Source organism: Lepus europaeus, chromosome 1 (genome assembly GCF_033115175.1).
Source record: "Lepus europaeus isolate LE1 chromosome 1, mLepTim1.pri, whole genome shotgun sequence".
In the NCBI taxonomy this organism is placed as follows: domain Eukaryota; kingdom Metazoa; phylum Chordata; class Mammalia; order Lagomorpha; family Leporidae; genus Lepus; species Lepus europaeus.
Window position 1 is genome coordinate 30,937,224 of NC_084827.1, and position 16,898 is coordinate 30,954,121.

Genomic DNA, 16,898 nt, shown 5'->3' on the forward strand with positions numbered 1-16,898 from the left:
GATAAATCAAAACATTCATGAGAGATTCAGCTTTCTAAGGAAATACTGAACAATATAGCCTGTGGTCTTTCACACAAAATGTGAAGCAAGAATAAATCTATCTTAAGCACATTTGAAACACTACAATGTTTACAGTATCCCTCAAATCTTCCAGACAGCCTTAGAAGATTTTTACTAGAATATTTATCATCTTTTAAAATGAGTCACCCTGGGCCAGTGCCACTCAAAAGGCTAATCCTCCGCCTGCGGCGCCGGCACACCGGGTTCTAGTCCCAGTCAGGGTGCCGGATTCTGTCCCAGTTGCTCCTCTTCCAGTCCAGCTCTCTGCTGTGGCCTGGGAGTGCAGTGGAGGATGGCCCAAGTGCTTGGGCCCTGCACCTGCATGGGAGACCAGGAGAAGCACCTGGCTCCTGGCTTCTGATAAGCACGGTGCACCAGCCGCAGCGGCTATTGGGGGGTGAACCAACGTAAAAGGAAGACCTTTCTCTCTGTCTCTCTCTCTTTCACTGTCCACTCTGCCTGTCAAAAAAAAAAAAAAAAATTAGTCACCCTGGTCTGAAGAACCAAATGTTTTAAGAATGTACAGATTTAATATCTACATTCATTTCACTTGAAATTTTCAATATGATTATCCTTAAATTGCAGAGCAGAGGTCACTGTTAAGGTACACAATAATTTCTTTATTGTAGCCATCATGACACACACACACACACAGAGACACACACACACACATATATATATATTTATTTATATAATGTAAATGCTTTGAGACCAATATAAATGTTTCTGCACCTAATATAAAAAGCATCACTATTTTTTGAATCAGCTGAATGCTAGAAGTATATTAGCAGATATCTTAAACACTGTAAAATCAAGAATATCATTCCATATCAAAAGTCCTTAATTTTATCAATATATTTATATTTTCAGTGTAACACTTTATATTGTTATTTCTCAGTAGCACTCATCTACTGGAAATCTAAATCCTTGTGAAGTCTAGTGATAGTTTCAAGGATTTTAGGCTAGCTAGAATAATTGTGTTCATTGAAGTTGTTTCCTTCTAATTTATCACTCTCTCATACTCCGGTGGAAGAATTCTAAGCATGGACTGTGCACTGGTCAACAGTGACCAGATCCCAGAAGTAACAAACATCACCTAGTTCATTTCAAACATTAAGCATGGTGTTCTTGAAATAAAAGCACAAAAATAAGTTAAACAAGCAAAGAACACTGACAAAGAGATAGTCTACAGGTAATTCACACACACTAAAATTTAAGAGCACAATTTTATGAGTTTTGACCAACATAGTGTCATATAATCATGACAATATTCATGTTACAGAACATTTCCATCACCCTGAAAGCTCCTTCAGGCTCCCCACATCTAATCCCTTAACTTCCCCCAGCTGAAACCCTTTTCTGCCACTGTACTTTTGCCTTTTCTGGAATTTTGAATAAATGGTGACATTTATAATGTAGCCTTTTGTGTCTGGCTTCTTTCACTTAGCATGACACTTTTGATATTCATCTATGCTGTTCATATAGCAGTGATTATTTCTTCTGCAGCTGAATAATATTTTATCATATTTATATACACATATGTGCATTCATTTAAAGTTCTAATAATTTACTTAAAATATTTATTTTAAAAATAAATGTCTTAAGATTTTGTATTTATATTTATTTTTAAAATATTTTAAATGGAGGCCAGTGTTGTGGCATAGCAGGTAAAGCTGCTGCCTCCAGTGCCGACATCCCATATGGGCACCAGTTTGAGTCCCAGCTGCTCTACTTCCAATCCAGCTTTCTGCTATGGCCTTGCAAAGCAGTAGAAGGTGGCCCAAGTCCTTGGGCCCCTGCACCCGCATGGGAGACCCAGAAGATGCTTCTGGCTCCTGGCTTCAGATCAGCACAGCTCTGGCCATTGCAGCCAATTAGGCAGTGAGCCAGCGGATGGAATACCGGCATTGTGGTGTAGTGGATAAAGCCTCTGCCTGCAGAGCTGGCATCCTAAATGGGTGCCAGTTTGAGTCCTGGATGCTCCGCTTCCAATCCAGCTCCCTGTTAATGCACCTAAGGAAGCAGTGGAAAATGGCCCAAGTGTTTGGACGCCTGCACTCATGTGAGAGACCTAGGGGAAGCTCCTGGCCTGAGATCAGACCGGAGCCAGCCATTGCAGCCATTTGGGGAATGTACCAGTGGATAGAAGGCCTCTCTCTCTGCATCTGACCCTCTATAATTCTGCCTTTCAAATAAATAAAAAAAATGTTTTTTTTTTTAAAAAAGAGGTCAGGCCGGTGCCGCGGCTCACTAGGCTAATCCTCCGCCTTGCGGCGCCGGCACACTGGGTTCTAGTCCCGGTCGGGGCACCGATCCTGTCCCGGTTGCCCCTCTTCCAGGCCAGCTCTCTGCTGTGGCCAGGGGGTGCAGTGGAGGATGGCCCAAGTGCTTGGGCCCTGCACCCCATGGGAGACCATGAGAAGCACCTGGTTCCTGCCATCGGATCAGCGCGGTGCGCCGGCCACAGCGTGCCTACCACGGCGGCCATAGGAGGGTGAACCAACGGCAAAAGGAAGACCTTTCTCTCTGTCTCTCTCTCACTGTCTACTCTGCCTGTCAAAAAAAAAAAAATTTTTTTTTAAAAAAAAAGAGGTCACCAAGGTAATTCTGGTTATGACATGATAGTAGATTTACACAAGAGGTAGTTGCAAAAGCAGAAGGAAATGGCTAGATCTTAGGTATAGTTAGTCTTACAAAGGATTCAAAAGAATGACTAAATATTCTTGTCTAAGCACATTAAGGAGCTTTGGATTTATAGAAAGATAAGAGCAAGTCTGAAGTGGAATAACAATCTCAGTGAAAGAATATTTGAGATTTCAGTTTGAGATACCAAAGAAATAATATAATGGACCTGGTGGTTCTCTCAAACTGTTAACATTTTAGGAATTTTGTGAGACAATTCACATCATTTTGGTGGTTTAAAATCAGCCATTATCAACAAATCCTAAAACCACAGGTTTTCCTTCCCAACATTTCCCACACCTAAGATTTATTATTAAACATTAACTAGCACACCACTGCCTCATAAACGGCCAAGAGAAAATACAGAGAATTTTAAAAAATATTTGTCAATTTGTATTTCAAAGGCAGAATGGCAGAGAGAGGGAGAGGGAAAGATTTTACATTTGCTGGTTCACTCTGCAAATGGACACAACAGCCAGGTCAGGGCCAGGCAAAAGCCAGGAGCCAGGAACTCCATCTTGGTCTCCCACATGGGTAACTGTAGTCCTAGTACTTCAGCCACTTTCACTGCCTTTCCAGGTGCATTAGCAGGAAGCTGTATGGGAAACAAACCAACCAGGATTCAAACCAGGATTCAATATGGGATGCAGGTGTGACAAGTAACAGTTTAACATGTGGCACCATGACACTGGCCCCTACAGGCAATTTTATATACCTGTAGTTCAGGAAAGACTAATTTATAGATAGAAGACTAATTTATAGATAGATAGATAGATAGATAGATAGATAGACAGACACAGATACTTATATATATTCGTATAGGTATGTATTTCACTAATGCATAAGTATCAATACATTATATGTATGTATGTATTTCAAGGAAGAGGTCTGGCTGGAGGAAAAATAGGGAGGTATTGGCATGTAGCTGTTTGAGGCTGGCATAGTGATGCAGCAGGTTAAACTGCTTCCTGCTATGCCAACATCTCATATAAATGCTGATTTGAGTCCCAGCTGCTCCACTTCAAGCCAGCTCTCTGCTTTTGAACCTAGAAAAGCAGCAGAAGGTAGTTCAAGAGATTTTTCCTCTGCCACCCATGTAGGAGACCCAAGATGAAGTACGGGGCTCCTGGTTTCAGCCTGGCCCGGCCTTGACCATTGCAGCCATTTGGGCCATAAAACAGAATGGAAGATCTCTCTCTCTCTCTCTCTCTCTATATATATATATATATATACACACACATATATACATATGTATACATTTATACATATATATATAAATGTAATGCTACCTTTGAAATAAATAAACATTTGAATTGAAAAATTTGTTTAAAAGAATGTAGCTACATAAGACCAATCTCTCTTCTGCAGGGAAGTGACAATACAGAGAGTGAGAGTTATTTCAGAGCCTCCAACATGTTTATAAGACAGGAAGATAAAGCAAAATGAGCAAAAGAATCTGAAAAGAACTATCTAGAGAAGTATAAGAACATATAGGTGAAGCCAACATCCTGAAAGACAGGACAGTATTTCAAATACTACTGATAAAGCAATAAGACACTTGGCTGATGTGCCAGGGAAGTAAGACTGAGAATTAACGCTGACTGAAGTCAGGATGAAGTTAACCATGACCTTACAAAATAATTCAGTGGAGTGATGTAGGATAAAAGCCATATGGGAGATTGGACAACACTGCTTCTGTTAGGGAGAAGGGCATACCTATCAGCAAGCTGAACATCAGTCATTTTTCTAATCATATCATTTCTAGCTACACAATTAGGATAAAAGTTGACATTTTCACGCTCAATGATTTGAAAGCTCCCCAAAAGATTTTAAAGCAGCCACAGAAAGTAGATATTTTCTATTATTAATGCCAAGCACATAACATAAGTTCTGAATATATTTAAATGTTTGTGAACAGTACATGGCATTGAGCATTCCATCCTACATCAGAAAGGTTCCTCTCCAGGAAAAATAACATGTTAGGTCACAAAACAAATCTTAATGAATTTAAGAAGATTGAAATCATACCAAGTATCTTTTGGACTACATGGAATGAAACTAGAAATCAATAGCAGAGGAAGGTGGGAAAATTCACAAATATGTGAAAATTAAACAACAGTCTTTTTTTTCTTTCTTTCTTTCTTTTTTTTTTTTTTTTTTTTTTTTTTGATAGGCAGAGTTAGACAGTGAGAGAGAGAGAGAAAAGTCTTCCTTCCGTTGGTTCACCCCCCAAATGGCCGTGCTTCCTCCTGGTCTCCCATGTGGGTGCAGGGCCCAAGCACTTGGGCCATCCTCCACTGCCTTCCTGGGCCACAGCAGAGAGCTGGACTGGAAGAGGAGCAACCGGGACAGAACCAGTGCCCCAACCAGGACTAGAACCCGGTGTGCCAGTGCTGCAGGCAGAGGATTAGCCTAGTGAGCCACAGCGCCAGTGAAAACAACAGTCTTGAGTAACCATTAAGCAAAACAGAAATCAAAAAACAAATTTGAAAATACTTCCAGAAAACTGAAAATGTACACACATATTTACCAAGACAAAGGGAATACAAGAAACAGTATAAAAGGAAAATCATAGCAATAAATGTTACTTTAAAAAAAAAAGATCTTAAGTGAACAACCTAACTTTACACCTCAAGAACTAGGAACAAGAGAACAAAATAAGTTCAAAATTACCAGAAGTTTAATAAAACAAAATAACAAATATTATCACAGAAATAACAGAAAAAAATCAGTGAAGGGCTGGATTTCTTTTTTTTTTTTTTAATTAAACAAATTGACAGACTCTAGAAGGACCAACTACAAACAAGATGGGACTGAACTCAAAATTATAAATGTAAAATGAGACATTACAACTATAACCAATGACATAAAAAAGGACCATGCAAGATTTCTGTGGACAGCAATATATGTACAAAGTGGGCAACTTAGAAGAAAGGGGCAAATTCCTAGAAACAGTCAATCTTCTGAGATTAAATCCCTAATAAATTAAAATTATGAGCAGGCTTGTAAATTTTATAGAGATGAGATCAATAATCAAAAATCTCCCACAATTAAAAGCCCAGTACCAGATGGTCTCATTGGTGATTCTACCAAATATTTAAAGAATTAACATTAATCCTTCTCAAATTCTTCCAAATTCATTATATTAAGGCCAGCATTCACATGATGACAAAACTTAGATAACAAAGAAAACAAAAGCAATCCCAATGAATATAGATGTAAAAATCCTCAACAAAATATTAGCAAACCAAATCCAGCTACACATTAAAAAGATCAAAAAATATACCAAGGGAGATTTATCCCTGGGCTACAAAGGTGGTTCCATGTACAAACCAAGAATTAATATGATAGCCCAAGTTAAAAGAATAAAGGATAAAATTCAATAAAGAACATAAAAGGGTTTGGCAAAATTCAAACTCCTTTCATGAAACTAACTCTCACAAACTGGGAATAGGAGGAAATTATCTAAATTTGACAAAAAATTATTTATATATTAAAGACCACAGCTAACATCACAGTCAATAGAGAAAAGCTGAAAGTTTTTCCCCTAAGATCAAGAACTAGGAAAAATTGATCACTTCCATTTCAAAAACAGTCCTAGAAAGCTCAGCCCAAGAAAATGGGAAAGAGCTAGAGCAAGAATAAGAGGGAGAGAGAAAGATCCACAGCAGAAATGAAGTAAAAAATGTACTTTAAATGATCCTATTTTAGAAATAGGGAGTTGTCAAATAGGGCTCAGAATTTTAGGCCAGCAGGAATAAGCTCTGAAGATCTGATATACCTCGTACCTATAGCCAACAATAATACACTGAAAATCCACTGGATTGGATTAAGATGGCAGAGTATGGAGGGAGCTTACTGCTCTAGTCTAGGAGGAGATACTCTAAAAAAAGTGGAGAGACTGCAGTCTCAGGGAAGAGTTAGGGAGAAAATGGCAGAGGAAACTCCATGCAAATTAGAGGGACACAGGGGACCTATAAGGAGGGTGTGGGCATGCACAATTCAGGATCCCAACAGCCAAGAGCCTCTGCAACAGCTTTGGAGAGAGGCAAGATCAGACTGAAGCAGCCCAAGCCATTGTAATAAAGCTGCAGGAAAGGCTGGGAGGGAATCTGGCTTGGAGCCATGTAGGGGATAGTGTACCTGCCAAACTAGAGGAGAAAAAAAAAGGGGGGTTGGGGCGGCACATTTCTCCCTCTCTGATCACTGTGCAACAGTGTCCTCCAAAAAGGCAATACAGAATGGGTACCATTTTGGACATATGTAACAGCTGCACCGGCTCATGTCCCCACCAAGCAACCAGCTGAGCACAGAGACTCCTGAGTCTGGCAGGGAGAACTGACAACAGGTTGGGTGCTTGTGTCTATGGGAGGCTTGTGTGCCAGGACTCTGAAAACACTGAAACTGCAGGCCTTTGAAAACACTGAGGCTGCATGGGAAGGCTCAGGGTGTGGCTGAGGCTTGGGGCAGTCACTGTGAGAGGCTCCATACACTCGGGGCTCCCGGGTTCCCTAGTAAGGGACATTGCTGGGGAATCTTCTTACACCCAGGACTGCACAGATCCTTTGTGTGGTCCTTGTGGAAATGTGGATGAGTATTATACCCACTGGTGCTAGTGCCCAGGCACCAGTCCCCTTTGAGGAGAGGCAATGAGCTGAGTCTATGCCAACAAAAGAAAAACCTCCCCTCTGATTTAAAAAAAAAAAAAAAAGAGGAAATTTACCACACCCTCTTGGGTGTCACCTTAACACTCCCTTCACTCTGGAGCACTAAACAGAGATCCCTGGCCACCCCCACCACATGCCTGTAGGTATTCCCTGAAAGCAGACACTCCACTAATCCACTCAGACATAGTCCAAAGATAAAAGCCACCACATCAAAGAAAACAAAGAAGAAACCAGCAAGTATCTCCACAGATGCTGAATAAATGCACCAATTCAAGAAACAAGAAAAACAAAGACAACATATGCCCCCAAAAGATTACAACACTTAAATACTAGATTATAAAGATGAAAAGTTTGAAGAAATGCAAGAAATGGAATTCAAAAAATTGATTTTAAGATTACATAGAAGTAATCACAAGCAAATGCATGAACTAATGAAATCCATACATGATATGAAAGAAAATTTCTCCTGCAAAATTGAGATCTTAAAGAGAAAGCAAAATGCAATCTTGGAAATGAAGAATTCAATAGAACAAATAAAAAATGCAGTGGAAAGCCTTAACAACAAAATTGGTGAAGCAGAAGAAAGAATATTGGCCTTAGAAGACAAATTGTGGGCAATTATACAGTCAAACAAAAAATGAGAACAGGAAATTAGAAAACTAAAAAACAGTGTTGGGAATTTACAGGATACTGTCAAATGACCCAACATGGGTTCTAGGAGTTCCTGAAGGTGTGGAAAGAGAGGAAGGATTAAAAGGCCTTTTTAGTGAAATAATAACAGAAAACTTCCCTAATTTGGGGAAAGAAAGAGAAATCCAATACAGGAAGCACACAGAACTCCTAATAGACATGACCAGAAAAGATCCTTGCCATGACACATTGTAATCAAACTCACTGCAGTAAAACATAAAGAAAAGATCCCAGTAAGTGCATGAGAGAAATGTCAATATTAATAATAATAGATAAAATTAAAAATGAGTGAAAGCTCCAACATGGGGAGCAGCCCACACAGCAGACTCATAGAATTTCAATCACTTTATATAGCACTCTGACCTCAGAATCAGCCCTTGAGGCATTCTGTTTTGGTTGAAAAATCCCATGAGAGCATTTCAAGCATGGAAATCCAAGACACTGAGGCAAAAAAGTGTCCTACATGAAGGATCTCACTGGGTGAGACCCCAGTGGAAAGAAGTAGTCATCAAAGAAGGAGGTACTTTTCTCTGAAGGGAAAAGAGAACTTCCACTTTGCTTATGGCCTTGTCTAAATTCTGATGGAGTTTGTGGATTCAAAGTCTTCCACAGCCTAGGCAGCAACTCATGTGAAGAGCGATCGGGTGATCACTGATGTCATACATGAGACTTTTAATTGTTAAATTAACAATAAGAGTCAATGTGCACTACCTTCCCATACAGGACCTCTCTCCTCAAAGAGTTGTATTATAACTATGCTAAGTGCTCCCAAAAGATGTATCATTCTTGGGTGCTTCATTAAAATTAATTTTCTGAAAAAAAAAGTGAAATTAACTTCAGGATGCAATGATTTTGAAACAACCCTTATCTCAACTGTTGAGAAACAGGGTTTTTTGTTTTTTAGTTTTTTGTTTGTTTTGACAGGCAGAGTTAGACAGTGGGAGAGAGAGAGAGAAAGGTGTTCTTTCCATTAGTTCACCCCCAAATGGCCACTATGGCTGGCACATTGCACTGATCCGAAACCAGGAGCCAGGTGCTTCCTCCTGGTCTCCCATGCGGGTGCAGGGCCCAAGCACTTGGGCCATCCTCCACTGCCTTCCTGGGCCACAGCAGAGAGCTGGACTGAAAGAGGAGCAACCGGGACAGGACCAATGCCCCAACAGGGACTAGAACCAGGAATACTGGCACCACAGGCAGAGGATTAGCCTAGTGAGCCATGAAACTGGCTTTTTTTTTTTTTTTTTTTTTTTTTACTGTGCAAATTGTTGAACTCTTTTACTTAGTTAGATTTGGTCTTCTGTGTATAAGTTAATCAAAAATGGGTCTTAGTGGAGAATGGGTCTGGGAATGGAGAGGGAAGATGAGGGGTAGATCTCATATTATATACTTACCTAAAGTAAAACTTAATTCAAAATCAGTTAAAGCTGTCATTGCACTCCCAAATGTGCCAAAACAGGTCCTGTAAACTGTACTTGTTACGCAGAGCTGACTAGGATATGCAGCTACCTGGGAGCCCTCTGCTTGCAAAGCACAGCTCAACAACAGCTCTGAGTTTGGACGTTTACCAAGAATCTTCTCAACTGTAACTGAAGATCACTGGCTTAAATAAGGCTGTCTGGCTGACAGCGCTGCATCAAAGTCCATCTGGGCTCTAAGGGATCTTTGTGACTTGACAAATTCAATGGTAATGATTTTGGCCTTTGAATAGTCTGTTATTAACTATTATATCACAAAATCTAACACTGTTTGGTTATATAGTTTTCACATATATTTGTGGTAAAGCAAATTGTGTTAAGGGATGTGCAGTAAATAAGGGGGAAGTCATCCTCTGCCCAAATCAATCTGATATTTAAAGTTAACAAGTTTCTTAGAAAAAAAAAAAAAACTTGGTGTCCCAAAGTCTTAAAATCTTAGTAACCACTATTCTGCGTGGTCACCCCATTACTGCTTTCCTATTCTTCCATTAGTAAAATTACAAAGCCTATGTGGCCAAAGACAAAGATTTTTTTCCAGGAGCATTATAGCAAGATGGGGAAAGAATATAGTGTGGACCTTGAGAGAATCCCCTCAATCACCCAGATTAGCATTCAAAATCTTTAAGTCAGAAGCCAGAAGCTGGAATATGACATCTGCCAGAGGCTACCAGACAACCAGTGTCAAACACCCCGGGCAGGTGTTGCTTCCATTAACAGTGTTACCCAGCTTCCCCTCTATGCTGCCCCTCGGGCGCCCGCTGGCTCTTCTGCCCTGGTCACCTGAGATCTTCGTCCTGCGTGTTCACATCGTATTTCTTGAGCTGCAGGTATTCCTTCAGTTTCTCCAAATCCCCAGCTGAAGCTGCCTTGTGAAGTTTCCCGAAACGCTTATTCGGCAGGCCGAAGCCCCAGCCTCTGAGCAGGTCTGAGAAGTGGCTGTGGGACTCATTCTTCCCGCTGCAGAACCTTAAGAGCTTCTCCATGGCTGCGCAAGGCTACTATCGTCAAATGGGACCAATATGGTCCAAACGCAGGCCTTGCTCCTCAGCCCTGGCCTCTGGGCTCACAGCCTCCTCCAGCCCCGAACCAACAGTGGACGGGACATGAGCGGAGGCCCGAGACCCAGAGCTATATAGGCCAGGGTTGCCAGGCAACGTCTGTGAGCTCTCAGCTGTGTTTGTGACCGCATCCCAGAGGCTCTCGCGAGATTATCCCCTTTGCCTTGGCCATACAGCCACATCCATGGCCTTCCTTGGAGAGCATGAGCCCGTGGATGGAAATCTACCAACTTTTACAAATAGCCCCTCCTCCTTCAATGGCTTGAACTCTTGCCAACTAAGATTTACTTTGTGGGGTGAAGGGGTGGATTTTTTCTTGTGATTTTGCCTTGAACTTTCTTCCAACTTCACCTCCATGGTCCCCATGCTACAGTCCATCTTTAACAAGAACTAAAATCTCTCCATAGTCTCAATTAAACACATACTTTTTGAACACCACTGCTCAATGACAAAGCTACAGAAGCCCTTAGAAAATTGGATTCACTGACCCTACTGTGCAGGAATCCCTGAGCTTCACCACCTCACTCTGCACCCTCGTTTTCCCGTTGAACTTGGTTTAACTCCATGGTCAATCATGATCATCACTGCCATTGCATACACCTTGAATAACTCTGCCTCTCTTCTTCTTCATACTTATCTGACCAACCACAGCCCTACTTAAATCCAACCTCTCTGTCCGATCTGGGCCAATGAATGTGATTAAAGAATAAAATAAAGCCATGATGCCATCTTTCATTTTCAGTTCATAAAAATATGCCTTGGTGGGCGCCACGGCTCAATAGGCTAATCCTCCGCCTGTGGCACCAGCACCCCAGGTTCTAGTCCCGGTCAGGGAACCGGATTATATCCCGGTTGCTCCTCTTCCAGTCCAGCTCTCTGCTGTAGCCCGGGAGGGCAGTGGAGGATGGCTCAGGTCCTTGGGCCCTGCACCCGCATGGGAGACCAGGAGAAGCACCTGGCTCCTGGCTTCGGATCAGCGTGATGCGCTGGCCACAGCGGCCATTGGAGGGTAAACCAATGGAAAAGGAAGACCTTTCTCTCTGTCTCTCTCTCTTTCACTGTCCACTCTGCCTGTCAAAAAAAAAAAAAAAGAATTAAAAAAATATGCCTCAAGTGCACTGTTGTTCTTCCTAACAATCCTTAGAGATTTTCCTCTTCCATGCATACCTTCCACTTTCCATGACTGTTTCAAATCTTCCACTAATCTCCTCAGGTAATCCTTGATTCCTGAACCTGAGAATGAGGTCCAGTCAGAAGAGAAATGAAATTCTACAGGCAAGACATCTACCTTGCAAAAACATTTCTTTATCGTCGCTCTTCATAGATATGTTCACATTGCTAGTGAAGGCCAGCACTATGTTTGCATATCCTAGAGACTCCATTCTCTGTAGCCTATGCAAAGACATTGCTTCAGCAAACCCTTCTCCCCTGCTTTCTCATGTATTTCTAGAGGGAGAGAGGAGGGTGGGAGAGAGAGAGAGAGAGAGAGAGAGAGAGAGAGAGAGAGAGAATCTTCCATCCACTGGTTCACTCCCAAAATGCCTGCAGCAGCAGGAGCTGGGCCAGGCCAGGAAAGGAGCCTGAAACTCAATCCAGGTCTCCCACGTGGGTTACGGGACTTACGTACTTGAGCCATGATCTGCTGCCTCTCAGTGTGTGCATCAGATGGAAAGCAGAATTGAAAGCAGAGCTGGGACTTCAACTAGGCACTCTTATATGAGATGTGGGTGTCCCAACCAGCCTCTTACCACTACAACAAATATCTATCCCTCTAGTTCTTATTAGTATTAAGTACATGCTAGCATTTCCCCATCCTAAAATTAAAAAAAAAGTGACTACCACTTTCTCTGTAACCATCTCTACTTTACTGTAAAACCTCCTCAGAAGGATTATCTTAATCTTATAATCTTCATCTACAAATTTTTATTTTTATTTTTATCTTCACCTTTTCATCAATTCCTATCATTACATTAACTGTTTCTCCCACCACCCCATTGACAATGCTTTTAACCAATGTTCGTTATGATCTCCATCACGTGAAGTCCAATCATCATTTCTGAATGTTCACTTTAACACTGGAACATTTGACACAAGTGGACATTATCTTGCTTCTTGAAGCACTTGCTTCGAGTGGATCCAAACCATCACATTTGTCTGACTCAGTTTCCACCTTTCTAACCAGTTATTGGCTCCTTCTCAGTCCAGTTATTGGTTCTTTTTTATCTTCAATATGAAGAGTCATAAGGTCAGTCTATCAATTGCTCTTTTTTTCTCCCAAATCTTTGGGAGGCATCCTTAAATCCTATCGCCTACACCTACATTTAAACTGCCTGCAAATCCTATCACCTCTAACTACAAAATATGTCCAGAATTCAATTGACTTTTATTCTTATCCCTATTCCCTATGAATATCTCATTCAATCCCCCTGGCTTTAAATATCACCTGTGTGCTATTAAGTCCCAAATTGCAAATTCTAGACTGGTCCCTCTCCTGAATGCCAGACCATTATACATAATAGCTTATTCAATATCTATATTTGGTTGTCTACATTATATATGCTATAAGCATGTCATACTTAATATGTCTAAACCGACCTCCTGAAACTATCTCCTTTTCTCTCTCTCTCTCTCATTGCTCTCTCTCTTTCTTTCACCCCCATCAATTTATTTATTTATGTGAAAGGCAGTGACAGAGAGTGGGAGAGACAGAAAAAGAGTGATTGTTCATCTGCACTCTCCAAATGTTTGCAACACACCAGGCTGGGAGAATATGAGGCCACAAGCCAGGAGCCCCATTTGGGTCTACAACATATTTGAAAAGAGCACAAGTATTTGGGTCATCACCTGCTGCCTCTCAGGAATATTAACAAGAAGGTGGAAACAGAAGCAGGACCTCAACCCAGGCACCCTGATATAGAATAAAGGTGTCCCAAGCAGCCCTTTAACCCACTGCCCCACAATACCTGCCTTCTCAGTGTTCCTTTAAAAATGAGTGATTCTTCCCAGTTGGTTGGGTCAAAATTCTGGATGTCATACTTAGCTTTTCTCTTCCTCAAAGGCCATATCTAATCAGTTAGCAAATCCTGATCACACAACTTCCAAAATACACACAGGATTTGACCACTTCTAACACGAAGGAGCCCATTTGGCTTTTTTGGGCTGTCTTTGGGACATTGACAGGAGGGGACAAGGTAATACACAGATGGCAGTCATTGATCAGGTTTTGAACATTCCGGGGTGATTACTGCAGAAGACACGGGTCAGGGTTCTATTTTCATATGTGGTCAGGCTGCCATTGTCTATCTGCATAGTCATTCATACGTATTTTAGTGCTGTCTTTACCTCTTTCTGACTTTTGAGTTTCAAATCTTGAGAAAACGTGCCTGGGAAAGGCTGTCACAGCCCTTAAGCCCGAGGTCAGCAAGGCCCAGATTCCTGGGCAACGCAGTTTGCCTGAGCATGAACATCACTGGAACATCTCCACCATTCTGATGCCTAACTTGCCAAAACAGACACTGTGATCCAAGACGTGTACATGTGCCCTGGAGCTCTGCACCTGCTGGACTTGAGTCTTTGAGTGTGCATGCCCAGAGCTGCTGCTTACAGAGTCGTGTAGCACCTGTAGCAACTTTGCCTTTTTCTTAAGTCCAGGTATTTAAGCAGTGGCACTTTGGTGCCAGGACCCAAAGAAGCCTGTTCCTGTGACCTAGTGCTAATATGGGGATTGCAGGAAAATTTCAGCATGTTTGTAGCTACAGATTTATATGGATCATCTTAAAATAGAGTCCTTTTATAGTCTCTCCTAGGTGGAGGTAGCAGCAGTATAGCAAAAAACTAACTCAACAGATCACTAATCTGATTCATATCTCTCTCTCCACCAGGACAAATCATGTAGCCTTTCTAATCTTCATTTTCTTAGTAAGAAAATAGCCATCCTCTAATGTTATTCTCATCTGAAACATGCTATTATTATATTCAACTTTAATATTCATCAAACATACTTATAAAATTGCTTTCCATCCCCAGCAGATGGAAAATCTCTCCCTCTCCCTCTCCCTCCCTCTCTCTCTCTCTCTCTCTCTCTCTCTCTCTCTCTGCCTCTCCTTCTCTCTCTGTGTAACTCTGACTTTCAAGTAAATAAATAATTTTTTGAGTAAATAGATAAATGTATTTTTTCATTTATTAAACTTTTATTTAATGAATATAAATTTCCAAAGTACAGCTTATGGGTTACAATGGCTTCCCCCCTCCCATAACTTCCCTCCCACCCGCAACCCTCCCCTGTCCTGCTCCCTCTCCCCTTCCATTCACATCAAGATTCATTTTCAATTCTCTTTATATACAGAAGATCAGTTTAGTATATATTAGGTAAAGATTTCAACAGTTTGCCCCCATATAGCAACACAAAGTGAAAAAAAATACTGTTGGAGTACTAGTTATAGCATTAAATAACAGTGTACCAATGCCATCTCACTAGTCAAAGTGATCAATTTCAGTTCACAATTGATGGCTTTGATAGGTCTAAGAGTCAAAGGGATCACACAAACAAGACAAGTGTCTGCTAATACTAACTGATAGAATCAAAAAGGGAGAGAAGGATCCAACATGGGAAGCGGGATACACAGCAGACTCATAGAATGGCAGATGTCCTAAACAACACTCTGGCCTCAGAATCAGCCCTTAAGGCATTCGGATCTGGCTGAAGAGCCCATGAGAGTATTGTAGGCATGGAAAGCCAAGACACTCTGGAAAAGAAAAAAAGAAGAAGACCTAAATGAAAGATCTCTGTGAGTGAGATCCCAGTGGAAAGAACGGGGCCATCAAAGAAGGAGGTACCTTTCTCTGAAGGGAGGAGAGAACTTCCACTTTGACTATGACCCTATCAGAATAAGATCAAAGTCAGCGAACCCTAAAGGCTTCCATAGCCCTGGCAACTCATGACTAGAGCCTAGGGAGATTACTAATGCCATGAACAGGAGTGTCAAATTGTTAAGTCAGCAACAGGAGTCACTGTGTACTTACATCCCATGTGGGATCTGTTCTTAATGTGTTGTTTAATGTGCAGTGATGCTATAACTAGTACTGAAACAGTATTTTTACACTTGTGTTTCTGTGTGGGTACAAACTGATGAGATCTTTACTAATTATATACTGAATCGATCTTCTGTATATAAAGATAATTGGAATTAAAAAAAAACTGGTGTTAAATTGGAAATGGTATAGAAAATTAATTTTTAAAAAATATATTATGTAGGATCTCTGTCTTTAATGTGCTGTACACTGTTATAGATAAATATTTTTTTAAAAATAGAACTTATTTTAAACATGCAGCTTTACCTAAAGACTTGGTTTTTTGATTGGGGATATTTTATTAACTTGTTCCAAGTGGCTCAAATCATGGCAGGGGAGCTGGCATTTTGTGATGCAGTGGATTAAACCACCACCTAGGACACCATCCGAATGACAGCATGGGTTCAAGTCCCATCTGCTCTGTTTCTTACCCAGCTCCCTGCTAATGCACCTGGGAAGACAGAGGGTGATGGCCCAAGTCTTGGACCCTTGCCTCCTTGTGGGATACCTGGATAGAGTTCCAGGCTCTTGGCTGTGACCTGGCCCAGGCCTGGCTGTTGCAACCATTTAAGAAGCAAACCAGAGAAGAAAGCTCTCTCTCTCTCTCTCTCTTTCTCATTCTGTCACTCTGCATTTAAAATAAATAAACAAATGAATAAATCTTTTAAAAAGAGAGTAAGAGAAGTTATGTTGTAAATTGAGGCTCTCCCCAGCATTAGAAGACAGACAAAATGAGGCCTAATGACTACCAACCAAAAATACAAGAAGAACCCTGATTGGACAAAGGAGTTGGATTTGGTGGCCTCCAAGATGCTTGCTTCTGTGCTAGCACGATGAGAGGCATTGCTGGCTCTCTGCCTTATCTCTGTTCTTTCATTCTTTCTAACAATAGTCTGTTTTTATTGGGAGGAGCAATGTATCACCGAGAGAAGAAAACAAAATCGCTCAGTTTCTCAGCTTGCACTGTAGTTAGGCGTGACCACATGAAAATGTTTTGTTCAGTGGCATCCAAGCTGTATAGCCAGGATTAGTCAGCTGGCTGTGGTTGGGAAAACATTTGTTTTTCACATATGCTACCACCACTTTCCTATTTCCTTTTCTTTATTATTTTTAACTACAAAGAAAATATGACATGAGGTGCCACCAGCCAATTGTAGTTCCAACTGATGTAATTATTCATGGTATTCATAACTTCC

At 41.2% G+C, this 16,898-nt stretch overlaps 1 protein-coding gene across 1 annotated transcript in view; it reads right to left on the reverse strand.

Annotated features, from left to right (window-relative positions):
* Positions 1-10,557, reverse strand: part of ANKRD7 (ankyrin repeat domain 7) — a 34,616-nt gene extending 24,059 nt beyond the window's left edge. The window contains exon 1 of the mRNA XM_062195402.1: positions 10,355-10,557. Within this exon, the coding sequence (XP_062051386.1) occupies positions 10,355-10,557 (203 nt within the window). The remainder of the gene's footprint in view (positions 1-10,354) is intronic.
* Between the last annotated feature and the right edge of the window lie 6,341 nt (positions 10,558-16,898).